This window comes from Wyeomyia smithii, chromosome 1 (genome assembly GCF_029784165.1).
Source record: "Wyeomyia smithii strain HCP4-BCI-WySm-NY-G18 chromosome 1, ASM2978416v1, whole genome shotgun sequence".
In the NCBI taxonomy this organism is placed as follows: Eukaryota; Metazoa; Arthropoda; class Insecta; order Diptera; family Culicidae; genus Wyeomyia; species Wyeomyia smithii.
In genome coordinates this window covers 204,631,704-204,657,674 of record NC_073694.1, presented here as the reverse complement: position 1 = coordinate 204,657,674, position 25,971 = coordinate 204,631,704, and the positions used below count along the sequence as shown (strand labels likewise).

Sequence of the window (25,971 nt, the reverse complement as noted above, 5' to 3'; positions counted from 1 at the left end):
GGTAGTTTTTTTAGTATACCTAAAATATACTTCAACATTGATTTTTAAAATTAAAGTTAACGGTTACCCAGATTCCTTTGAATTGATGTTGTTTATGGTCAACTCTACCCGTGGAAGAATTATACAATTCAGAAATCATCGTAACATTTTGTACAATAAGAAAACAATTTCATCGTAAAAAATAATTTGAATAAAATGATTAAGTTGATTTTTCACAATAAATATAATAAATTCAAACTAGCAAATAAAAAAAAAAAAAAAAAGATAGGTTTTTAGCCATTCCTGTGAATTTTGGTGCCCCCAGCCACCAACATTTGTAAGTTTTTAAATGAGTTTTCTCGTGAACATAACGAACCCGGCGAGCAATTACCATGCGACACTCTCACGTAAGTTGACGCATTTCTACACTGGCTAGAGGCACCAAATCTCAGAGGAATGGTTCAAGAGCTATAATCTTTCTAGGGTGAACTTCAGGGCAGCATTTTTTCGGTTTTGTCGATCAATGTTATTGTCGATTATTTTCAAGACTGTAAGTTAACCATTTATCAACTCTCTTGAAATAAATATTGAATCTGTATCAATAAAATCCGTATCTGTATAAAATCAACAGATTCGAAGTTCAGGAATTCATTGCCTATCAACACACTTTCTTCAAAAACAAATATAAACGGACAGTTCATTAGTTCTACGAAAAAGCGACTCTCAGGAGAGATCACCTCTCACATGTTTCACGATCTCCAACAAAATGTTAAAGCCACGATCGCAAGGTTGACGGCAAACTACATAAGGGCCCCAAGAAAAGATTTCCAAATCTCCTCCCACCAACGACCAGTCTGACGAAACCAATTTTGATCTACCTAGGAGAAAATAATAAAAAATTTTAAATTCATTGTCCAGAAAAAAACAATTAATTGTTTCCTATAAAAATCTAATACGTTGATCGGAAATTGCTGTCAAGATGTAACTGTCTGTCGCACCACCCGCTAGTAAAACGGTTTGTTTAAACCAAAAGCAGACTCGGGAGGTTTTCTTTTCGTGTTGTTCAATGAGAACAGTTCGAATCCCAACGCCTAACCCAAACTAACCTAGATTTAATCCTAGCCGACACCGGGAGATTTTCTGAGGTGAAAAATAAAAAAAAATGAGAAACAATGTTATAAGAAACTTCACTTGTTTTACAAGCTGTTCCATTTTCCCAGTATCGCAAGACGCAAACAGATTTTATTCCGTGTTATACGATTGTACGAAAAAATCATCTCATCTCGTATTAGTAACCAGCGGAAACGGACTGATGAAGCTCTCATCCATGCAATAAAATAACACGTATTACGGTTCAGGAAGAAGACAATCAAATGCTTCTCGTGTCAGATGGAAGCAGATAGCAGGAGGTGCCGTACTCACGCGGTCGCGTGTTGCAAATTGCAACTATGCGGCTGGAGAAAAAAAAAACTTTGTTCGTGTTGACAATTAGTAGAATTATGAAAGTTCGAAATAACCGTCTTTGTTAGGGAGTTCCAACCTTTTGTATGAAGTGTTATGAATTTTCTAGAACGAATTCTCCATTTTCGAAAACAAAACACTCGGAAATTTCGATTTGAATTAGATTAGTTTTGTATATACCGTGGTTTATGCACAGTATTATAAAAGAACTGTATATCTGTAGTGGATTTTGACCACAGTTGCAATTCAATAAAAACATCTCACCATATATGGTTAAAAAAGTTATCGGTTGAAGATGTGGGGCATCAATTCCCGTATCACCAACACGCTAAGCGAGTGCTCTACCATCTGAGCTACATTCCTGAACATCACCAGCTCGCCTTCTCTTCTCGGTGTTTTTTTTATACACATGTTGTAAGAGACCCCACCTTTTTTCGAGTTGTCTTAACGAATGTTCATTTATTTGGCATTCCGTCATGACATAGCCTGATAAACAAAGTTTCTCAAATTCACTCGGTTATTGGCTGCTGCTCTCCAATACCTGGGGCACCGTGTATTCTCCGCCAGATCTCGTTCCACCTGGTCTACCCATCTTGCTCGATGCGCCCCTGGTCGTCTTCCTTCTGCCGGACTCGAGACTAACACCATCTTCGCAGGGTAGTTGTCCGGCATTCTTGCAACATGCCCTGCCCAGCGTATCCGTCCAGCTTTGGCCACCTTTTGAATACTGGGTTCACCATAGAGTGGTGCGAGCTCATGGTTCATCCTCCACTTCCATATTACGTTCTCCTGCACGCCGCCAAAGATCGTCCTTAGTACCCGTCGTTCGAAAACTCCGAGCACTCGCAGGTCCTCCTCGAGCATTGTTCACGTTTCATGCCCGTAGAGAACAATCGATCTTATAAGCGTTTTGTACAAGTAGCGCAATGTTGAATAGCAGGCAGGAGAGACTATCATCCTGTCTAGCCCCCCGAAATCCGCACACAGCACTGCGTCCCATCCTCCGTAGCCTTTATCAGTCTAATCAGCTTCCCCGGAAAGTGCGGCTTTGAAGTCGATGAATAGGTGGTGCGTAGGGGTTATGTATTCACGGCACTTCTGAGGGTTTGCCGTATGGTGAAGATTTGGTCCGTCGTAGACCGTTCTTCCACGCCGGCCTGATAACTTCTCACAAACCTGTTGGATAGCGATAAGAGTCGGCGGAAAATGATTTGGGAAAGCACTTTATAGGCGGCATTCAGGTGATCGCACGATAGTTCCCACAGTCCAATTTGTAGATGGGACAGATAACCCCATCCTTCTACTCCTCCGGTAGGTGTTCTGTATACCAAATTCTTGCAATCAGTCGGTGCAAACAACTGACCAGCTTTTTCGGACCCAGCTTTCTAAGCTCCGCTCCGAGGCCATCCTTCCCAGCCGGTTTATTGTTTTTTAGCTGCTTGATGGCATCCTTAACTTCGCCTATCGTTGGGGCTGGCACGTCTTCTACATTTGTCGCACCGGTGGGATCGCTTTCTCGGCCTTAATCTCATTTAATGTTGGTAACCATTGGACCGCTGGGATTTTTACACACGCAACAATGTAATCTGTATTGTGTTGCGGTTTGAAAAGAAGAGCGATTTCTTTTTTTCGTCTCGGCTAGATATAGTTAGTGGAAGAAGCAGCACTCTCAGCCACGCAACAATTTGTTATGCTGTTGCGTGTTGCAATCTGGTGTCTGTGCGACTAGAAGAGAAAATACTGTTCGTATCGGACGGAAGCAGAAAGCAGGGAATTCCACACTCTCAATCTCGCAGCGCTGTTGCGTGTTGTATATTGCTACTAGCTTAGTACCCGATCTTGCTAGGAGTTCACTTAATAGTTGTTGTTGTTGCGGTGGCTTAAAAGCTACTGAGAACTAATTGAACTAAAAAGATAATTGTACAGTGCAGTTATCAATATTCATTTTTTAATCACTACTCGCCAAATTAACGCTTGGTTTTCTCACGCTCTCTATTTCGATTTTATCACTCTCCTTTGAAAAAAATCGGAATCAAGAAAAATAGATTTCCAGTTGTAGAAAGTGCATTGGAAAAAATTTTTTTTATAGCTAGTCTAGTTTACACTAACACAACCAGTACTTGAAAGGAACCTGGAAAATGATATCCATCATTTTTCAAAAACATGATTTCCATACATTCTTTTTGTCAACGGCCAGGCTTACTGTGTAGCGCAATATAATACAATATAATCTAAGATCAGATTTCTCAGGCTATTCTTTACATGAGATTCGACATAATTTTTTTTTTAATGTGTAGTCCTAGCAGTTTTTGCTTATGGTTATACTCGTTCTCCAAAAGGAATATGAATTAGGGAATAAATTTGAGTTCACTACTGAGCATTTGTCTATATCCTAAATTTATTAAGCAAAATTTATGGCCCCCCTGTGACACTTCGCGTACACTAACATGAGTCAACCCGCACTTGTGAACGATTTCATGGAACGAACTCACCATCCAGGATTCCGTGCTTGTCGACGTTCACCCTTGACGGACCCAAACTGCCCTGAAATCGAAACCAAAAATGGTGACTATTCTTTTTGATTTCCAAATTTTTCACTGTTGTCACTGTCAATTTTCCTGTTGCGGCTTTTGTTCCAAAAGAACTCGACTCCGATCCAGAAACACTACCAAATGCTAGTGGGGCTAGTGGGATGTCTCTCCTGCTTTCTAATCCCTTTTTCTTTCTCTTAATTCCATTTTGATTTTTTTCTCTTTTTCCATTTCTCTTTTTTTTCTGAATCTCTTTCTTTCTTGTTCTCTCTCTCCTACTTGGTCGCTCACTTTTTAACTCATTAACTCCACCACCTTTCCTACTATTCTTTATCACACCCCTTTACTCCATCAATTCATTCATTCATTAAAACCAGTTCCAGCCATCAACTTGTGGGTTGTTAAGTCCTCCATTTCCATCAGATTACCCACTCTTCGTAACACTTTCTTACTCACCTGATACACGTATATAGACAGATTTCACCAGCACTTATCTTGTTCGATTGATATTCTTGATCAAATTTTTAACCGGCAATAGTTCAGTTTCAGTAATTTTTCCAAAGTATTTTTTATTTAGAACGCTAAATTGAAATCTCTGTTATCAAATTATGCAGAAAAAGTTTCATGAAACGTGTTCATAAGTCATGCCAGCTAGAAGAAAACGATCGAAAAAAAAGGGGAAAACTGGAAGTCATCATCTCAGACTTTAAAATGGTATCGAGCATTAATTTTCCAGTCTACACAGTTTTGCACAAAGCGAAAATCTCAAATTGAACTTAAAAAACAAGAATTCAATAACATGTCAGCTCTGGGTTGCCAGTTTCTAAGCATAATCCTGGTTCTGAAAATATTACGATTCGGGTGATTTATGAATGTTTTCCACAATTTTATTCCACTTCCCAGAAACTGAAAGTCGCCATCGTAGATTTGAAAATGACGTCGAACATCATGTTCCGGTCTCTGAAATTAAAATCTGGCCTCCAGATATGACCAACAGACCAAAAGTAATCGAAATCACTCAAGAACATACACGAAAAATCTTTATTTTTGATGTCTTTTGATATCTATGACCACCTCCTTTGTTAAAGGAACTTGTATGCAAATTTTGGTGAAAATCGGTTCAGGCGTTCAAGCGTTATACTATTACATACATACATACAAACATTTTCTATTATATAAATAGATTTGATATGATGTTTGTTTGAGCCAAAAGTAGAATGTGGAAAGCAACTCAGCTCTAATTGGTCAAAATGTGCGGTTCAACAAGGCTTGAAAATTTCTAATAGTACAATAGTTCCCATAATCAAATTACATTTTTCTGCATTTGGGCGTAGCTAGTTTTACAATTGATTGCTGCAAGGAGAAGGAAATCCATTTTAAATTCACCGAGTGATATACATTTGAAATCGAACATTTTTCTTCCCCTGTTCCGTTTTTAGATTTTTTAGGCCCCTGTAGTGGAACTTCTTTAAAATAAAAAAAATAATTTTCGTTTCCTTTTTTTTGCAGTTTCCTAGCTTACCTAAGACAATTACCTAACTGTTGGTGTAAGCCGGCTTCAAATCGATCGCAGAATTTAATACACTTTTGAAATTTACTTGACAAATCTTTTTAATTCTCGGTTCCATAAATAAAACTATAAAAACTTTTTTATTTCTTTTCGAGTCAAACACACACATTTGTGCGTAGCCCCAACAGCATTCTGTTGTTTTTCTGCTTTAAAACGATCTCAAATCAGGAAGTCGCTTTTCAAGAACAGACGAACGAGAAACGTCGTTAGTCGACCTGTTAAGAATAAAGCGAGATGTCCGAGTAACCGAATACTTGAAGACTTCGCGTTGATACCTTCCATGAGGTCGTATTTTTTAAAGATAGATTATCAACACGTTATAGATTTCTGTATAAAGAAAGTCACTTCACGAGTAAGTGGATGCAACTTTCATAGTTTTCGTAACATTGTGTAGTCGGCTGAGATAAATCAATGGGAAACAATGGGTGACAACTAAAAATCTGTATTCTTTTTATTACTGATGTCAAAAAAGGTGGACGAATTTGAAGAAAAACTGCTCATGAAGATACATTCATTATGAACTAACAAAAATATTGAACTTCGAGAAAGGTCCGTAACCGGTCTTTAAGTCCGCTTTTCGAATGCATCTCTTGATTCCACCAACCAACCCTTCGCATTTTGTTGATCTCCAGTTACTTTTGCACCAAGGGAACTCGAATCCCGAGAAAAATCTTCGATTGGACGACACTATTTGTTGGGATGTGTATTTGGGGTACAAATGGAGTTAATTAGTTGTTCAGAAACGTTTGTGCTTTTTCGGCGTAATGTGATATTAATTTATCTGGCCGAAACACATACATTTCATCAGTATGGTGTTTTAGAAGAAATGGAAACATAATGTTGTTCAAATATTCATTCTGGTATACATTTTGGTTGATAGCCAAACCACTAGGATTGATCCATGATTTAGACAAATCGGAAAAAGTTCTATCTGTCCACTATTCTGGCCGGTCTTCCACTACCTTTAAGGCGAATTATAGCTGAGGTTTTCAGGAAACCATACACAATAGAAAACGGAAGAGTTGTCAGTGATTCTGAGCATAATTTAGAATAATGTTTGCCCTCTATAGACTTTAAAGCAAAATTTATCTTAATTCACCTTAACTGACCTAACTTCACCCTATTATCACCCCAACTGCCGTAGACGCGGTTTACATAATTTCTAGACTACAATTGGCGAGTTTATTTGCTTATAAGGCTCCAAAACATTATTTCTAACAGATTTTAAATTTAATTTGCAACGTGTTTGTTTTTGAACTTAGAAAAAGTCATTGTCAGTTTTAATTTCTTCTTCGCTAATTGTTGGCATTTGAAAGCGTTTCATTTAAAATAGCTCAAAATCAGTTTATGGAATGCATCGTTTAAATTTTATATGGATCAATTGTTTGTTGTTTTGTACAACTACGTTAGACCTACTGTCCACAACAGAAATTTCAATTCTTACCTAGAATTCAAATTCGAATTCCTGCTGCAAATCGATTTCCATATCAGTTGTAATAATCAGGCGTTGATTCCGGCAATTGTATGTGTAATCTGGGATCATCAACTGATTTGTTATGCTTAGACGTTCTATTTTGTTTAATTTTGCAGGTGTACTTCAGTGTTGTCTGTGTATGGAATTTTTAACGGAATGAGGGATCATTTTCTATTTTGGCCTTTGGAAGCGCGTTTGAACCGAGTTGAGTTCACCTCGACATCATTTCTTTTTTCTTTCCAATTAGCAAATCCAAGCGAAATGTGGCAATTTCAATTTGTTTTTATCGTCATTTTTTATTTGACTGAACCTTGTAGGCTAAAGGCTAAAGGCTAAAGACATAATTTTGCGTTATTTTTTTAAATCACGACTAAATTTTAAAAAGGATTGTGTAAAAATGGCATAGATAATTTAAAATATTTTTAAACCCAGAACGGTTTATTTAGTCAGCACAGATTAATATTCGCACCTATCTTTTGGGTGCCCAAAGCAAACCATCGCGCTAATTTAATCCTACAGAACAATTTCCTGTATACCATGCAAAACAATTGAAACTAATATTCCCACCCTGTGTGCCACCCGGCCAGATTCAACAAGCTAAAGTGATTGATTTCACCAGTCTGGTCGCTCGGACGACAGTGAAACGTAACACCGGTCCCAGTCAGGTGGGGAAAGTGAACGCGATACGTTCCCGTCGCAGTCCCAGGAGGAGAACAGCCTAGTGTACCTACCAACGTGGCTATGGAACGGGACAGCGAGGTAAGATGTCGACCGAATTGTGCAACATTTGCCCGCAAGCACGTGAATCAGCCTTCGTGACACCGATTCGTGCTGCGTAATTTTTGCACCGCCCGAGCTGGGAATCCTCACGAGTGCAACGTGCCGAACCAACGATCTGGACCAATCGGCGGGAACGTCCTTTCATTTCCCTTGCGAGTGCACTCTAACAAGTGAGTAGGAAATATTTGACTCTTAAAAGCAGCGACAGTGGATGAACATTTTTCTGAGTGTCCTTTATTGCTCCAATGACACGGGTAATCTTATGAAAAGTATAAAAGCAAAGTTCTGATGAAACGGAGGCTTAGAATTAATTCGCTGTCAGTGGTTGTCGTTGGAATGGATGTATCAGTGGAACATGTAGATCAGCAGGACTCTGTGGAGTCCGGCTGTCCTAGTCCGGAGATAGTGAAAATTTTGAATATGGATTTTTTAACAATCAACGGTCGTTTCACGCCTAGATCCGGTAGATCGTCAGCATGTTCGACACGAAGTGCCAGCGTGTGTCCCTCGGAGGATATGAATGAGGATGATGGTGATGATGATACAGTTCACCCACTGAATGGACCGCAATTGGAGTTTAGTGATAGTCGGGCTACTCCTGTGTTTACCTGGAATCCGCTGCCTACTGCTAGCAGCATTGTGTACGCGAAGCGTAAAGATAGTGATGTGAAATTCTTACGGGTGAAGCGGAAGTTAAAAAAGTTTTTATTATCTACTTACGGTTGTTTTTTTTTTTTTAACTTTATTATAGTATGACGGTGATTCCTCCGATACCGGAAGTTCAGCGGTGAGTGATGCTGAAGAAGATGACACCAAGAAGAGCGAAGAATTGTACCCGAATTGCGATGTTAACGTTTGGTTGCGTTCCTGTGAGAAGGAAATTGTTGAGCCCATCGAGGGATTGGTAAAAGGTGCTATACCGGAGTGGTTGAACGGGAGTCTTTTGCGCAACGGTCCGGGAAGCTTGAAAGTTGGCGAAATGACGTTCAATCATCTGTTTGATAGTTCCGCATTGCTACACAGGTACGGAATTAGTTTGTTTTACATTTTTAACAATGAAAAAATTCAATCGTTTCAGATTCAACATTGATAATGGGCAAGTATCCTATCAATGTCGCTTCCTGAAATCTGACGCATACAAGCGAAATAAGGCGGCCCAACGCATTGTAGTTACCGAGTTCGGCACCAAAGCGGTGCCTGATCCGTGTCATACCATTTTTCATAGGTAAGTAAAAATTGTAATCATCTCTGAATAACTTTATCTTAACTATAATAATTTTAATTCAGAATCGCCTCACTTTTCCGCAAACCGGGTGAAAACAACTCGGACAACGCAATGATTTCCATCTATCCTTTCGGTGATGAGTACTTTGCCTTCACCGAGAGTCCCATTATTCACAAGATCAATCCGGAAACGCTGAATACCGAATCGAAGTTGAATGTGTCGGACTACGTAGGCATTGTGAACCACACCTCGCACCCGCATGTGATGTCGGACGGAACGGTCTACAATCTTGGCTGTTCGGTGACAAAAACGGGTCCCGCTTATACGATCCTGTGTTTTCCGAATGGGGAGCATATGTTCGAGAGTGCTCATATCGTGGCCTCTGTCCCAGCGCGTTGGAGATTTCATCCCGGTTATATGCATACCTTCGGCATAACGGAGCATTTCTTCATCATCGTCGAGCAGCCGCTCAGTGTTTCCGTTCCAGCCATGTTGATGAATCAGATGATTAACGAACCGATGGCAGCTTCACTGAAATGGTACGATAATGAGCAGACCTATATCTACTTATTGGATCGTGATACCGGAGAGTTGAAGCATACTTATCACGCAGAGCCGTTTTTCTACCTCCACATCATCAACCAGTACGAAAAGGATGATCACGTTGTGCTGGACATTTGCTGCTACAAAGATCCATCAATGCTGAACTGCATGTATATTGATACGATGAAAAATATGCAGCAAAACCCGGATTATGCCAAAATGTTTCGTGGCCGTCCTTTACGATTTGTGCTTCCGTTGAATTACCAGGACACTTTTAAGCAATCGTCATCAACGTTCTCCGTTCCACGATCACTGTCGTTGTTGTTCAAAAAAATAGCAGCTGCCAGCACTGAAAACAACGAAAAATCTGTCCTCGATGATAGCTTGGTACTGAAAAATCTGGTCCAACTAGACGGCACCAGTGCCACTGCTTATGTTATGCCCAACGGAACGGTATTCTGCAAACCGGAGCGTTTGTGTGATCTCGGCTGTGAAACACCCAGAATCTATTACGAGCAACATTTGGGCAGAGAATATCAATATTTTTACGCCATCAGCTCCGATGTGGACGCCAACAACCCGGGAACGCTAATCAAGGTAGATGTGATCAATAAATGCCAGCTGACTTGGTGTGAGGAGAATGTCTATCCCAGCGAGCCAATATTTGTACCCAGCCCGGACCCCCAAACGGAGGATGACGGTGTCGTGCTGGCCGCAATGGTTTGGGGCCGCGAGGAGGAAAACCGGGTCGGACTGCTGGTGTTGGACGCGAAATCGTTTACCGAAATTGCCAGAAGCGAATTTATGACACCGGGACCCGTCCCCAAATGTTTGCACGGCTGGTTCAGGCCAACGATGAAGCGAGAATAATTGAATGATTAGTAGCTTTGTGCCGGCGAAGTTCAATGTGAAAGTAGCCAGTAACGAATCAATCGATTGCTTCTGACAGTCAGTTTGATGTCTGTCAGCAGTAGCCTTAAATATGCATAAAGTGGAGAAAAACATTAGCACCTAGTCATGTGTTATGCTAATAATCAGAACAGTTTCTGACGTAGGCTTTCTCGGTTTCTAGCAATTGCAATACCTTTCACTGTAGTAGAAAAGAAAGCCCAATTTGAATAAATTGTATGAAATCACGGTCACATTGATTAGTTTCGTTTAGATTCTTGATCATAATGCTTCGTGAACTGTCCATTATATTACTGTACATGGTGATTGCCGAGTGCGCCACTATTGGTACGTTGTTCAAGTCTTAAAACTATTTTTTTTCACTCAGAACTAATCTTTCAGAATATAGCCTCAAGCGCCAAGCAATCTTGGAGGCGGAAAAGCGACACGCAACGGGTGGGAATGCGTTTCTCACCGCGAAAGAGGCACTAGCGGATGAGATACTGATCAATTTGAAGCAACAATTGTCCGTTGATGCAACTAACAATCCGGATACGTACGCCCCGGCGATGCACTTTTTCCGCGCCAAACCACTGATCGAAGCGAGTGCGGTGTTCAAAATTTTGAAAGCCATGCCCAAGGGTTCGGTATTGCATCTGCACAATGTGGCGGCCGTCAGCTCGGAGTGGATCGTCAAAAACCTAACGTACCGCCCGGAGGCGAAGCTTTGCGAAATGAACGGGAGCTACGTTTTTACAACCAGGTGAGAAATTGAAAACAAAATTAATAGAGTGCTATAAAAAATTGCGCCTAAGGTTTCAAAATAGAACTGTTTCTCACTGAATGCGGTCAAATTTCGATTATCAAACAAGTTTGAGTCGTGTAAACTAGAAATCATTGATCAGGCTATTCAGTGTCACAGATCGAGAATGTTTTGTAATTAAGTTAAAAGAAATGCTGCCAGAAATAACAAAGACATGAGAATCCTCTCGTATCATATGCAAATAGTAATTCGTAATCACCAGAATGTTGACAGACTTATCGGGTTAACGCCAATGGCACTTCTTAGTGCCCTGAAATCATTTATTTGAAGTTGTAAACAGCAGATAAGGAACTGAATTTTCCTTTGAAGAAGGATGTTGTTTTAGATATTACTCTTTTTTTTTCACTATCGGCAACGATTTGGGAATGGCAGAAAAATTATAACCACTTCAATTGAAATAATTTTGAGGCGCTAAAAAATGCCATTGGTATCTCACTATAGCAATACGCTATAAGTCAAAGCACAACTATAAGCAGTGCCCGAACGGCTGATAGCGAGCACCAGATTCAAATAGAATCACCAACATGTTCAGCAAAACATCTCATCAAGATGCCAGAACTAGTTCATGTTAATTCGTATACTCTACGGACTTCAACAGATTTTTTCCTTTTGATAAAATTTTGAATACAAAGCGCAACATAATTCTATTGCCACTAATAATCACATTTGGCAAAACCACCATAGCATACTAAAAAATCCGTAGATCTCCGGAGGTGTTTCGAAATATCCAGAGATTTTCGAACATATTTTGAAAAATCCTAGCGCCGTGGAAGGTTAACGCCAATCACCAGTTATCTCTGCTCTGCAATCGGATGAATCGGGTGTTGCAGCCAAAACCATACAAACATATTATATTTGGAATCGCCGCCTGCTGCGCTGCGACCTGCCGCAGCTCTGCTTAATTTATGCATGCTAGCTTCTACACGTGACTACTGAAAGTTATACGGTGGGCGTGCCACTGTGCACTCGAGCGAGCAAAACAACAACAAATCTTTTAGAAAGTCGAGTTATTTGTTTACTTTAGTGCCGGTTGTGCTGAAGAAGATAGATATGGTTCTAAATTTTGCAATAGTTCAATTTATAGTGTCATATAATCACGTTTTGCCCCACTTCGGTGGACCCACAGCTAATTGTCCAATCGATTACCGTTACACTCCCGATGTTTTCGGTATTTCAATTTGCGCCCAAACGTTTCCGTAAGACGTATTTCTACGTCAAAAAATATACACCGAATGAAAATTTTAACAAGAAAACATTAAAAATAAACATTAAATCAGGTTTATATAGGAAGGATTGAATAAAAACAATAAATAAAAAAAAGATGTCGATGAATGGATTCTAGGGTCAGAGCTTTCATTGAAAAATAGAGGGAATATTTAAATTGAGATCCTACACGGAAAAAAAACTTGTTTTCAAACAAAAGTGATTAAAAGAATTGGTAATTTTTTTAAAATGTGTTTTTTTTTGGAAATAGATAATTTAGTTACCGAAAATTCTCTCGAATAAGTAAAAGTGGGTACTCTTAAGAATAAAACAGGTTAATCAACAAAAAACTTTTTCATGCTCGACGCGGTCTCACGTTTATTGCCTTTGAGACTATAGCCTTGGTAATGGCAAGAGTTAGAGAAAAGTTGTCAAGGGATAAATTTTGATTGTCTGAATTGCCATTTAAAAAAATTGACATCCTACACTGAAAAAAAAAACAATCAAACAGAAAGTGGTATTGCAAAAATAGGTCGTCTCAGATTTCTTTTGAAATATTTTTTTTAGATACACAGTGGAACTCTTTTGATTAAACCACAGTGGGCACTTTTGAGAAAAAAAGAAAGATTTTCTAACTAAAACTTTTTCAAAAACGACTCCTTCAGGCTTCTGAAAGTGACTGTCTTTTCGTGGTAGTAATTTTCAAACTAATTCTGCCAAATGGGCTGTTATTTTTCAGCTCCTTATGACTGTTGGTTCTTCCAAGTTGTCGCTAATGTCCGCCTTTAGTCCCCGACATCCTTCGGCACGAATCCGAGCGGGATGTCAGGTGATTATGCTTCACGTAAGGCCGATACTATAATGAAAGCGAGACGGTGCGAAATACGTTCTTCCTCACGTGATGGAAACACGCATGAAACGGTTTGCTTCATATTCATTATGACATCGTCTTAATAAAAAGGATAGATGTAGGAGTGTGAGTCCAATATCATGGATGACAGCCGCAGCCGATCAAGTATCGAGATTCCAATTATTTTCCCTTTTCGTTCGCTTGGATCTATACAAAGTGTTTCAATTCATGTTTATTTTCTGAATTTTCGTAGTGGCTCACTAGAATCGTAATGACGTGAGACGATCACGACAGGGTTATCGTCCTGGGTATAGCTGACAAACACATTGCACATGACATTTTTTAGCACAAACGTCCGCTCGGAAACAGACACAGTTATATGCCGCCCAATATGGAAAAAAGACGATTATGGAAACCCCTCTCGGTGACCAAGACTCCGAGGAGGTTGATATAGGGACTTTTTCGCTGAAGCTGACTGGTTGCAGTGAAAACATGATTTCAAAAATGCATATGCTCCGCCAAATATTTACGTTTTAAAAAGTGTCGAACAAATGGGAACCTCTTCTCTAGGGCAAAACATTTTGACGTGGGACTACGTCTTTGATTTCTATACTGAGATGCATTCTGTAAAATAGAAAATGAAATTGGCAATTATTCCGTCAGATTTAAAACGATAAAAACAGCATAACCACATGATGGATAACAATAACCAATATATTGTTGGATAGAACGCGACCAATGAACCAATCATATGCAAGTATTCCTAGCAAAGACGACGTGAATGGACACCAACCATTCCGTGATATTTTCTGTATTAATATGAAAAATTGACAAAGTTTACCCGTCCCGATAGGTCAGTTTATGATTACTCCGATAAACTTGGACTAATTTGATGTCTCGAAGGTAAACCTTTTTCGAAAAGTCCCGCTTTGTCTTGAACAATTTCTAAACCTGCTGTTAGCGCGTAATAAAAATTGATGTCTTGAAAGAAAACATGCTGGTAAAAGCAACAATCTCTCGTCGTCTATGATTGCAGCGGTACACTTCTATTCGTACTGCAGCGGTACTTTTCGTATTCCAGCGGTAAACTTATATTCGTACATTTCTATTAATGTGCAATCGAGGAAAAACTGCAATGCAGCTGCTGATGGTGATTGAAAGTTTATCTAATAAATATGATTACCGTAAATTATTCAACAAGTATTGAATATTTTACGGTTTACGGTTATAAGTAATAAGTTATTTTTATTTCATTTTATCTTCGATATTCGCCAAATAATCGTGACCGGCCTAATATCGAAAGAGTAAATTCCTAAATATACAAATTTATAGAATAGTGAGAGCGAATGTTAGCGAATTTTTGGTCCATTTACTAAGATTTATTCAAAAACTTTTTTTACATTTAAACATTGCTAGATTTTTTTTTTTAATTTTACAAATAATTTACGTAGGGTAGAAGCACCAGTTTTGGCCATGATAGAATAGAATTGATAATTTTGAAAAAGTATCTTAGATTACTCCTAATTCGAAGTCTTCTATTGAACCTGCTGATACTATTCAACAAAACTATTACAAACTTAAGCAAATAAATATGCGTATTTTAGTTTTAATAAAGGAACTAACTATGCTTTCTCCAGTTCACTATACAGCATAACGTTTAGGTAGTTTGCAAGCTTTTTTTCATAGAGCATAACTTTGTTTAAATTTGTCCATTTCTATAACAACTCATGTTACCAGCATCAGGCGTAACTTTCTACAGCACGTGGATAAAAAAGTAGACATTTTGGTGTGATTTTTCGCTGCAATATCAAAATTACATACAGCTTCCAAAAACGTTAATTGATCCTTTCTTGGCCACATATTAATGCAATTCCATGATTCATAATCCTGATATTGGCCATATGTAAACAAAACCATGGTAACGTATTGATGTTTATGCAAAACATGAAATGTATGGAGTTTTTGAGCTGATATTTTAATCGCATGAGATATGTGAAACTACAAAACTGGTTTGGGATTAGAAAGTCTCCGTTTGTTCAGATTATTTACAAATCTGTAACTTCATTTGTATTTACTAAAACGAACGCTCCGGATTTTCAACCTTTACTTGACAATAATAAATGGCACTTGAGTTACCGGAGTTGATGTTAGGAAGGAAAGAGCGGAAGCTTTTTAATGTAGATCAATGACAGACGAAAATTAATATAGGTCAATGATGTGATGTCAGTGTTATCAAACATCCTATTAAGTTTAAACAAATTCTAACTTGGAGTACTTTGCCCTGCTAGCTATGTGTGAATATAATATCATTATTTAGTTTGAATATTATATATACTGGCCCTTTGGTTAATTCAAAAACGAGGATTTTCTGCTGTTAAAATATATCTATATGATAAAGTCAAAATACAAAATAAATTCGTGTGACTTCAACTTTTTCGCGAATTGGCCATAATAGTAGACCCAAGTGGCTAATTTAGAAATGCTATGGCCAAAACAGGAGCCTGGAGAAGCTTTGTGATTGGAAAATATGTAAACAATACAACATAATTTTATAATTTCAACTCATTATTAGTGCAGAATATAGGCGATTTCATCCGATTTCCCAGTTGAAATTATTCAATTACATATTTTTCGAAGGAAGAAGGACAAATATCTCTCATACATAACATACTATGGCCAAAACCGATGCCCTTACCCTATATGAGCTGTCTTCGTATACAGTGAATGTAATTGTTGGCACAAAAACTCTTGATGTTTCTTCAACATCAACGATACGCTTGTGCCTTATCAAATAAATGTTTGTACAAAAAAAACACTACAGGCACAATATCGCCAAGTGTAAACGATATTCTTTCGAATGTTGTAAATGTACAGTCAAACCTGTTTTTGTGCAAGGGATAGGGACTGCACAAAATCGCATAAAAAAATCGTTTTAAACTTCACGTGCAGCTATAAAACAATGTTTCCACAACATTATTGAACATCGTATAAAAAAAATTCTTTCAATTGCGTTTCAATTCAGTTTCACTTGAAACTTAGTCCAGTTTGGTTATAGCTTAATTTCGCTTCATGTTTCAGTTTCAGCTCAAGTTCAGTTTCAGTTCAGTTGTAGTTTGAGTTTCAGTTCAATTTTGGGTCAGATTGAGTTCAGCTCCAATTCAGTTTCAGGTTGACTTTAATTTCAGTTAAGTTCCAGTATCGTTTCAGTTCATTTTTAGCTCAACTTCGGCTCAGTTTCGGTTTGGTTTCTGTTTAGTTTTAATTTCAGTTCAATTTAAGCTTAGTTTCTGTTCAGTTCCAGTAAGGTTTTAGTTTGAATTTCAGTTCAATTTTGGTTCATTTTCAGTTAAGTTGCAAATTAGTTTCAATTCAGTGTCAGTTCAGTTTTAGTCCAGTTTCAGTTCAAATTTATCGCCATTTCAGTAAAATTTTGATTCAGTTTAAATTCATTTTCATGCCAGTCATAATTTAATTTCAGTTCAGTGGCTGTCCAAATTTAGTTCAGTTTCAATTCAGTTTAAATTTTGTTCTAGTTTGGAATCTAGAATCCAAACTAGAATCTAGATTTTCAATTCAGTTTCAGTTTGTTTTCTGTTAAATTTTAGTACAGTTTTATTTTAGTTTCAGCTTAACTTCAGTTCAGTTTCAGTCTAATTTCTGTTCAATTTCAGTTCAGTTTTAGTTTGAGTTTCAGTTTCCATTTTATTTCAATCCGGTTTTAGTTTCAGCACCAGTTCAGATAAGTTTCAATTTCAGTTTAGTGTCAATTTGAGTTTCTGTTCAGTGGCTGTCCAGGTTTAGTTCAGTGTCAATTCAATTTTAATTTTATTTCAGTTAAGATTTAGCCTAGGTGGGTTTTATTTTATTATTTTATTTTTAATTAAGTTCAAGCTTATTTCCAGTTCAATTTTAGTTCAGTTTTATTTTAGATTTAGATCAAATTCAGTTCAGTTTCAGTTCAGCTATAATTCAGTTTCAATTTCCATTTAGTTTCAATTCGGTTTAGTTCAGCTCCTACTACAGTTCAGTTAAGTTTTATTTTGAGTTTAGTGTCAATTTAGTTTCAGCTCAGTTTAGGACCAATTTTAGCTAAGTTTCAGCAAAGTTTCAGTTGAGTTTCAATTTCAGTTCAGTGCTAAATTATTTTTTTCCAATTAGGTTTTAGTTTGAATTTCAGTTCAGTTTTAGTCCAGTTTTTTTTATTCCACCTCAACTTTAGTTCTGTTTCGATTGAAGTTTCTGTTTAATTTCAGTACAGTTTTAATTCAGTTTTGGATCAGATTCAGTTTAGCTATAATTCAGTTTTATTTTGAATTTAGTTTCAGTTAAATTTCAGTTTAGTTCAGTTTCAGTTCAGTTTTAATCTGATCTTCAGTTCAGTTTCAGCTAAATTCTAGCTCAATTTCAGTTAAGTATAAGTTTAGTTTCAATTTTAGTTATGTTTTAGTTTAGTTTCATTTCAGTTTCTGATAGGTTTCAGTTAAATTTTAGTTTAAATTTCAATTAAGTTTCAAATCAGTTTCGGCTCAGTTTCAGTTTAGTTTCATTCTCAATTCAGTTTTAGCTTAGTTACTGTTCAGTTCCAGGGAAGTTTTAGTTTGAACTTTATTTCAATTTTGGTTGTTCAGTTCAATTTCACTTTATTTCCAATTTAGTTCAATAGCAAATTAGTTTCAATCCAGTGTCAGTTCAGTTAGATTTTATGGCCTTCTAGGTAAAATTTTGGTTCAGTTTCAATTCAGTTTCAGGCTAGTTATAATTAGTTTCAGTTTTCGTTTAGTTTCAATTCAGTTTTAGTTCAGTTCCAACTCCAGTTCAGTTTAGTTTCAATTTCAGTTCAATTTCAATTTAGTTTCTGCTTAGTTTCAGCAGAATTTCAGTTTAGTTTAAGTTTAGTTACTGTTCCAATTAAGTTTTAATTTGAATTTCAATTCTGTTTTTTTCTAGTTCAAGCTTAACTTTAATTCATTTTAGTTCAGTTATAGTCAGTTAAGTTGTTTCTACCTAATTTCAGGTGTGTTTGAATTTTGCTTTAGATCGGTTTCAGGTCAGTTTCAGTTTAATTTTTAGTCAGTTTCAGCTAAGTTTCAGTTAGGTTCCACTTAAGTTGAACTTTAGTTCCTGTTAAGTTTCAGATAGGTTTCAGTTTTAGTTGAGTTTCGATTTAGTTTCAGTTCAGTCTAGTTCAGTTTTAGTCAAATGTTAGTTTAGTTTCCGTTCAGTTGCTTCAGTTCAGTTCTGGTTTATTTTAGTTCAATTTCAATTTAGTTCTGATTTCAATTATCAATTCAGTTTCAACTTATTTTCAGTTCTGTTTCAGTTATAATTCAATAACAGTTCAGTGGCAGTTAAGTTTTAAATGGGTTTCAATTCAGTTTAAGTCTAGTCTTGTATTCAATTCCAGCGACGTTTCAAATAAATTTTGGTTTAGTTTTAATACAGTTTCAGTTCAGTTTTAGCATAGTTTTTGTTTAGTTTCAGATGAATTTCATTTCATTTTCTGTTCCGATCGACAGCGTTGTAGTTCAGTTACCTTGAGTTGCAGGGAGACGTGTGTGAGAACAAATGGTTGGGGCTCAACATAATCACGAACAACAATGATCCTAACGGTTTTCTTGAGGTACCTTTTTTGCTGTTTTTTTATGTCTAAAATAAGATTTTCGACCACGTCAAAAATTAAATATTGAAACTACGATTTTTATACATCCAAATTCAGCATTTCAAAGCTCTGTCCGGAAAGTGCGATTCGTGACATCCAGAAAATGCGAGCCCAAAATGGCACAACGGAACAGTTCGATTTGTGGCTGGAATCGATGATAAACCTCAGACTGCGCGGACCAGAGCTGATGACGGCGGATCTGAACCAAATCTGGAACGAGTTCGAGCGAATGTTCACCATGGTAAGGGATTTGATTTCGTACAAACCGATTTTCGAAGCGTTCCATACGCGGCTGCTGGAAGAGTTCTACGAGGATAATGTGTTCTATATCGAGCTGCGAATGTCGCTGTCGAAAATTTATGACGCCAGCAATCGGGTCTACGGTGAGATGGAGGTTGCTAAAATTGTACAGCAGCTGGTGGATACGTTTTGCTCGGCCAATCCGGATTTTATTGGTGTGAAGGTAATATTTTCGAAGCATCGAGGAATAGACACAGGCACAGCACAGGATCTACTGAATTCGTTTGTTAAATTGAAGTAAGTAAGCTAGGTAATGTCAAGTGTTCGATGATTTAATTTGCTGACCGATACTTCACAGCGCGGAGTTGCCAAACCTGGTTATTGGTTTCGATCTGGTGGGACAGGAAGACATTAATCAGCCCTTGACCATTTTTCTGGATGAATTGCGCAAGTTTGAAGCCACCACTCCGTATTTCTTCCATGCTGGAGAAACCAGTTCCGTTATTTTTGGTAGTTTATTTTGAACACAATTTACTACACACGTTGTTACAATTCCAGATGGATACGGAAGCAATGCTGATCTTAACTTGATCGACGCGGTTCTGCTCAACAGCCGTCGCATCGGACATGGTTATTCGTTGTATAAACATCCAGTCCTATGGAAGGCAGTTAAAAGTAAAGGAATCGCTTTGGAAGTGTGCCCACTTTCGAATCAAGTACTACGATTGGTGACCGATCTACGCAACCATCCTGCAGTGTTCTTCGTGTCGGAAAGCATTCCCATCGTCATTGCATCCGACGATCCCGGGTTTTGGGACAGCAAAGCTGTTTCATTTGATTATTATTATGCCTTCATGGCGATGGCTCCTACTTCAGCGGGAATCGGATTTCTTAAACAGATTGTATGGGACTCAGTGAGGTAACTATGAAATTCAAAAACTTTTATGTTTACAATAGCAACTAACTTTTTCGTAGGTATAGTTCTCTAACAGCAAAAGAACGGCAACGATTTTCGGAAATACTGCAAACTAGATGGGATCTTTTTGTGGACGATTTATCTTCCGGAAGACTCACAGTTCCCAACTGTATGTCGTTTAAGCACTCGGCCGCTTCTGCTGAATGAAAATTTTACAGCATATCGCAATCTGAGTGTAGCACCTTCTAAAACCGTGCACTCCACGTTCCTAGTATGAATTAATAAAGTAGTTGAAAAAGCACCAAATAATGTTTGAAACAAATCACTCACGAAATACGGATCGAAAATAATCTTATCCAGCTCCTTCATTCTGTAATTCCCCAGCAACTCGATGCGAGCTCGGCTTTGAGCAGGCGCCAGCTCTTTCAAATCACGCACATTACCCTCATCCATTCCGAATATGTAATCAAACTGGTCGAAATCCTCCGTTCGAATCTGTCTCCCAACGTGACACGAATCCAATCCATTCTCTCGTAACACCGCTAAGCAGCGATCCTCCGGGGAATAACCAACATTCCAATCTGCAATCGCCGCACTATCGACAACCCAGTCGAGACCTTCTCTGGCTACCATATCCTTCAGAACGGCTTCTGCCATCGGCGAACGGCACGAGTTTCCTACAGTGAGATACCATATTAAAGATATCGATTCTGTAGCAGCTGGCAGCCGACATCTGCGCGAGTGTTCGATTACCAATGCACACAAAAAGGACCTTCATTTCGGAGGTGGCGGCACCGCACGAGTACAGACAGCTGTTCGCTGTCGCTGTGAGTGGAAACTGTGGCAATCGGTACAAACGAAAAATTGTTTTGCAGCCCGTGTTTGCTTTTGCGATGTGAGTAATGCTAGCCAGTGGTAGGTACTACCTTATTGACATGCAAGCGATAAGTGGATTACAATTGGAATTGGATGATAAGTTTTTTTTTCGAGGAAATCGATAAAAAATATGATTCATGAATGAGGCTGACGATTCCAATAACAAACAAAGTCTTCGACATATCTTGTTCTACAATTTTATCAAAACCTCTCATTCAAACCCGGTGTGGGGCGGCATTTTGTTCATCGTTTGATGAAATTAACTTTGCATCTTTTTCACTACTTTGCTGTCGTGTTAAAAGCAGTAAATTAAATAAGTGTCGGAATTTTATTGATTTTAATACGCTTTAAATACTTCCTCAAATTGCTTTGATGTAACAGCAAAATACATCTAACGAATTCATTTCGTTTTTTGAAGAATTTATTATTTGAAGTACATGAACATCAGATCATCTTTTAATAAAAAATTTCATGACTTAGTTTATGATTGAGAGAAACGTAAATAAATGTGAGAAAACTTTGACTCAGCTTGAAATAAATTATGATTTAATAACAAAAATGTCCAAATTTATAAATATGTGGATCACTTCTCCGCCCCAATAATAACACAATCAATGAATTCTCATTAGCCTCTCCCACCCCTCTAATTGTATGTAAATTTTTTTTATGTTTATTTTTTGAAACAAAATCATTTTTTTATTCACCAAATTCGTGAAAAATGAAAAACAGAACAAGTCAACTAGTTTAGTTTAAATCCTGATGAGGTAAATAAAAATAATAATCATTCAGCTGAGGTGAATCCGCCACTTGCCCACGATTCAACAGGCAATTAGCTCATGTGGAAAGCGGAGAACCCCATTTGTGACAACAGGGACTAAAATAAATTTTTGATAAAATTAAGTTTCCAGTAAAAATTGTTGCTCACTTCGTATCCATAATTGTTTTGAATATTTTATAAATTTAATAAATAGTAATAAAACGAAAAAGACGCAATGTTCGAAATTTAAGTAGGTAATTATTAATGGTTAACAGAAAGAAATAGCGATTTGACGATTAACAAACCCGTGTGATTGTCTTTATTAATTACGGAGAGGACTACCGCAAAAACCATGCGACGTGGCGTAGGTGGTGGAACGAAGGAGTGTGAAAAAAGGGCGGACTGCGTTACATTTTGTTTGTAGGTATACAGACAAACATTGTGCGTGAAAGTACATTAGTTTTTCGTCAACCAGCATATCGTTGAGATAAAGTAAACATTACCAAAGGTGATAAGAAAAGAAGCCTCATCGCAAGGAGAGCGATGCTAGTGAAGTTCAGATTTCCATGTGTTTACTGTTGCCTGGAGCGCTGGCCAAGCACAGCTGTTACGAAACACACTAGATCCAAGTAAATTGCTTCATTCTTCCTGAAAATTCAAATTATAATCGGCCCTTCTCAGGGCCACAAACAAGTTCTTGATGCAAAGCTGAATTTTCCTTCCTCGTAAATTATGAAATGAGCAGTTCTAATCTAATCGATTAAAAAGTGGCCCTGAAAATCTTTAGAAATGAATATTTCGATTATCTAACTAGTTTGAAAAGCTTAAATTAAAATTTATTTGATGTTGAGTCAGAAAGTAAAATGATCCCAAATTAAGCCCAGATTCGCCGAAAACCCCTTCTTAAGCTCTTAAGCTCAGAATCTCCGAAAACGCCTTCTAAAGGCCAGAAAAGGCCAAAAAAGGAAATGATCCCAAATTATGCTCAGAATCGCCAAAAACGCCTTCTAAAGGCTAGAAAAGGCCAAAAAAGAAAATGATCCCAAATTATGCTTAAAATCGCCAAAAACGCCATAAGAGAAAATGATCCCAAATTGAGCTCAGAATCGCAAAAAACGCCTTCTAAAGGCCAGAAAAGGCCAAAAAGAGAATGATCCCAAACTGAGCTTAGAATCGCCGAGAACGCCCTCTGAAGACCAGAAAAAGCCCAACAAGGAAAATGATCCTAAATTAAGCTCAGAATCTCCGAAAATGCCTTCTAAAGGCCAGAAAAGGCCAAAAAAGGAAATGATCCCAAATTATGCGCAGAATGGCCATAAACGCCAGAAAAGCCCAAAAAGAAAATGATCCCAAATTGAGCTCAGAATCGCAAAAACGCCCTCTAAAAACCAGAAAAGGCCAAAATAGAAAATGATCCCAAATTATGCTTAAAATCGCCAAAAAAAATATGATCCCAAATTAAGCTCAGAATGACCAAAAACGATTTCTAAAGGCCAGAAAAGGCCAAATAAGAGAATGATCCCAAAATAAGCTCAGAATGGCAAAAAACGCCTTCTAAAGGCCAGAAAAGGCCAAAATAGAAAATGATCCAAAATTATGCTCAGAATCGCCAAAAACGCCTTTTAAAGGCCAAAATGAAAATGATCCCAAATTGAGCTCAGAATCGCCGAGAACGCCTTCTGAAGGCCAGAAAAAGCCCAACAAGGAAAATGATCCCAAATTAAGCTCAGAATCTCCGAAAACGCCTTCTAAAGGCCAGAAAAGGCCAAAAAAGAAAATGATCCCAAATTGAGCACAGAATCGCCAAAAACGCCCTCTAAAGGCCAAAATAGAAAATGATCCCAAATTATGCTTGAAATCGCCAAAAACGCCAGAAAAGGCCAAAAAAGAAAATGATCCTAAATTAAGCTCAGAATGGCCAAAAACGCCTTCTAAAGGCCTGAAAAGGCCAAAATAGAAAATGATCCCAAATTATGCTCAGAATCGCCAAAAACGCCTTCTAAAGGTCAGAAAGGCCAAAATAGAAAATGATCCAAAATTATGCTTAAAATCGCCAAAAACGCCAGAAAAGGCCAAACAAGAAAATGATCCCAAATTAAGCTCAGAATGGCCTAAAACGCCTTCTAAAGGCCAGAAAAGGCCAAAAAAGAAAATGATCCCAAAATAAGCTCAGAATGGCCAAAAACGCCTTCTTAAGGCCAGGAAAGGCCAAAAAAGAAAATGATCCCAAATTATGCTCAGAATCGCCAAAAACGCCTCCTTAAGGCCAGAAAAGACCAAATAAGAAAATGATCCCAAATTGAGCTCAGAATCGCAAAAAACGCCTTCTAAAGGCCAAAAAAGGAAATGATCCCAAATTAAGCTCAGAATGGCCAAAAACGCCTTCTTAAGGCCAGGAAAGGCCAAAAAAGAAAATGATCCCAAATTATGCTCAGAATCGCCAAAAACGCCTTCTTAAAGCCAGAAAAGGCCAAAAAAGAGAATGATCCCAAATTGAGCTCAGAAACGCCGAGAACGCCTTCTGAAGGCCAGAAAAAGCCCAACAAGGAAAATGATCCCAAATTAAGCTCAGAATCTCCGAAAACGCCTTCTAAAGGCCAGAAAAGGCCAAAAAAGAAAATGATCCCAAATTATGCTCAGAATCGCCAAATTGCCTTCTAAAGGCCAGAAAAGGCCAAACAAGAAAATGATCCCAAATTATGCTCAGAATCGCCAAAAACGCCTTCTAAAGGTCAGAAAAGGCCAAAATAGAAAATGATCCAAAATTATGCTTAAAATCGCCAAAAACGCCAGAAAAGGCCAAACAAGAAAATGATCCCAAATTAAGCTCAGAATGGCCTAAAACGCCTTCTAAAGGCAAGAAAAGGCCAAAAAAGAAAATGATCCCAAATTAAGCTCAGAATCGCCTAAAACGCCCTCTAAAGGCCAGAAAAGGCCAAAATAGAAAATGATTCAAAATTATGCTTAAAATCGCCAAAAACGCCAGAGAAGGCCAAACAAGAAAATGATCCCCAATTAAGCTCAGAATGAACTAAAACGCCTTCTAAAGGCCAGAAAAGGCCAAAAAAGAGAATGATCCCAAAATAAGCTCAGAATGGCAAAAAACGCCTTCTAAAGGCCAGAAAAGGTCAAAAAAGAAAATGATCCCAAATTATGCTCAGAATCGCCAAAAACGCCTTTTAAAGGCCAAAATGAAAATGATCCCAAATTGAGCTCAGAATCGCCGAGAACGCCTTCTGAAGGCCAGAAAAAGCCCAACAAGGAAAATGATCCCAAATTAAGCTCAGAATCTCCGAAAACGCCTTCTTAAAGCCAGAAAAGGCCAAAAAAGAGAATGATCCCAAATTGAGCTCAGAAACGCCGAGAACGCCTTCTGAAGGCCAGAAAAAGCCCAACAAGGAAAATGATCCCAAATTAAGCTCAGAATCTCCGAAAACGCCTTCTAAAGGCCAGAAAAGGCCAAAAAAGAAAATGATCCCAAATTGAGCTCAGAATCGCCAAAAACGCCCTCTAAAGGCCAAAATTGAAAATGATCCCAAATTATGCTTGAAATCGCCAAAAACGCCAGAAAAGGCCAAAAAAGAAAATGATCCTAAATTAAGCTCAGAATGGCCAAAAACGCCCTCTAAAGGCCAGAAAAGGCCAAAATAGAAAATGATTCAAAATTATGCTTAAAATCGCCAAAAACGCCAGAAAAGGCCAAACAAGAAAATGACCCCAAATTAAGCTCAGAATGAACTGAAACGCCTTCTAAAGGCCAGAAAAGGCCAAAAAAGAAAATGATCCCAAAATAAGCTCAGAATGGCCAAAAACGCCTTCTAAAGGCCAGAAAAGGCCAGAAAAGGCCAAAAAAGAAAATGATCCCAAATTATGCTCAGAATCGCCAAATTGCCTTCTAAAGGCCAGAAAAGGCTAAAAAAGAAAATGATCCCAAATTAAGCTCAGAATCGCCAAAAACGCCCTCTAAAGGCCAGAAAAGGCCAAAATAGAAAATGATCCAAAATTATGCTTAAAATCGCCAAAAACGCAAGAAAAGGCCAAACAAGAAAATGATCCCAAATTAAGCTCAGAATGAACTAAAACGCCTTCTAAAGGCCAGAAAAGGCCAAAAAAGAGAATGATCCCAAAATAAGCTCAGAATGGCAAAAAACGCCTTCTAAAGGCCAGAAAAGGCCAAAAAAGAAAATGATCCCAAA

At 38.0% G+C, this 25,971-nt stretch overlaps 3 protein-coding genes across 6 annotated transcripts; 2 read left to right on the top strand and 1 right to left on the bottom strand.

The window, feature by feature from the left end:
* The first annotated feature begins 7,619 nt into the window (after positions 1-7,619).
* On the top strand, positions 7,620-10,705 carry LOC129729500 (carotenoid isomerooxygenase). Of its 2 annotated transcripts, none has more exons than XM_055688120.1 (4): positions 7,620-7,774; positions 8,547-8,818; positions 8,874-9,020; positions 9,083-10,705. In XM_055688120.1, the coding sequence occupies exons 1-4, from the start codon at positions 7,757-7,759 to the stop codon at positions 10,431-10,433; spliced, it is 1,788 nt and encodes a 595-aa protein (XP_055544095.1). In that variant the 5' UTR covers positions 7,620-7,756; the 3' UTR covers positions 10,434-10,705. The 2 variants fall into 2 exon arrangements, with proteins under 2 accessions (XP_055544095.1, XP_055544088.1); XM_055688113.1 differs by lacking the exon at positions 7,620-7,774 and adding an exon at positions 7,986-8,476.
* Positions 10,665-20,451, top strand: LOC129729509 (adenosine deaminase 2). Of its 2 annotated transcripts, none has more exons than XM_055688143.1 (6): positions 10,665-10,799; positions 10,854-11,214; positions 19,044-19,523; positions 19,585-19,721; positions 19,785-20,145; positions 20,208-20,451. In XM_055688143.1, exons 1-6 carry the CDS (start codon positions 10,739-10,741, stop codon positions 20,347-20,349), a joined length of 1,542 nt encoding a protein of 513 aa, XP_055544118.1. In that variant the 5' UTR covers positions 10,665-10,738; the 3' UTR covers positions 20,350-20,451. The 2 variants fall into 2 exon arrangements, with proteins under 2 accessions (XP_055544118.1, XP_055544109.1); XM_055688134.1 differs by having other exon boundaries at positions 20,202-20,451.
* On the bottom strand, positions 19,245-21,048 carry LOC129729520 (low molecular weight phosphotyrosine protein phosphatase 1-like). Of its 2 annotated transcripts, XR_008728689.1 has the most exons (4): positions 20,896-21,048; positions 20,473-20,819; positions 20,192-20,410; positions 19,245-20,116 (listed from the first exon to the last, which is right to left on the bottom strand). XR_008728689.1 is itself a non-coding variant. In XM_055688154.1 (3 exons), exons 1-3 carry the CDS (start codon positions 20,918-20,920, stop codon positions 20,321-20,323), a joined length of 462 nt encoding a protein of 153 aa, XP_055544129.1. In that variant the 5' UTR covers positions 20,921-21,048; the 3' UTR covers positions 20,179-20,320. The 2 variants fall into 2 exon arrangements, 1 of the variants encoding a protein (XP_055544129.1); XM_055688154.1 differs by lacking the exon at positions 19,245-20,116 and having other exon boundaries at positions 20,179-20,410.
* Positions 21,049-25,971: the final 4,923 nt, after the last annotated feature.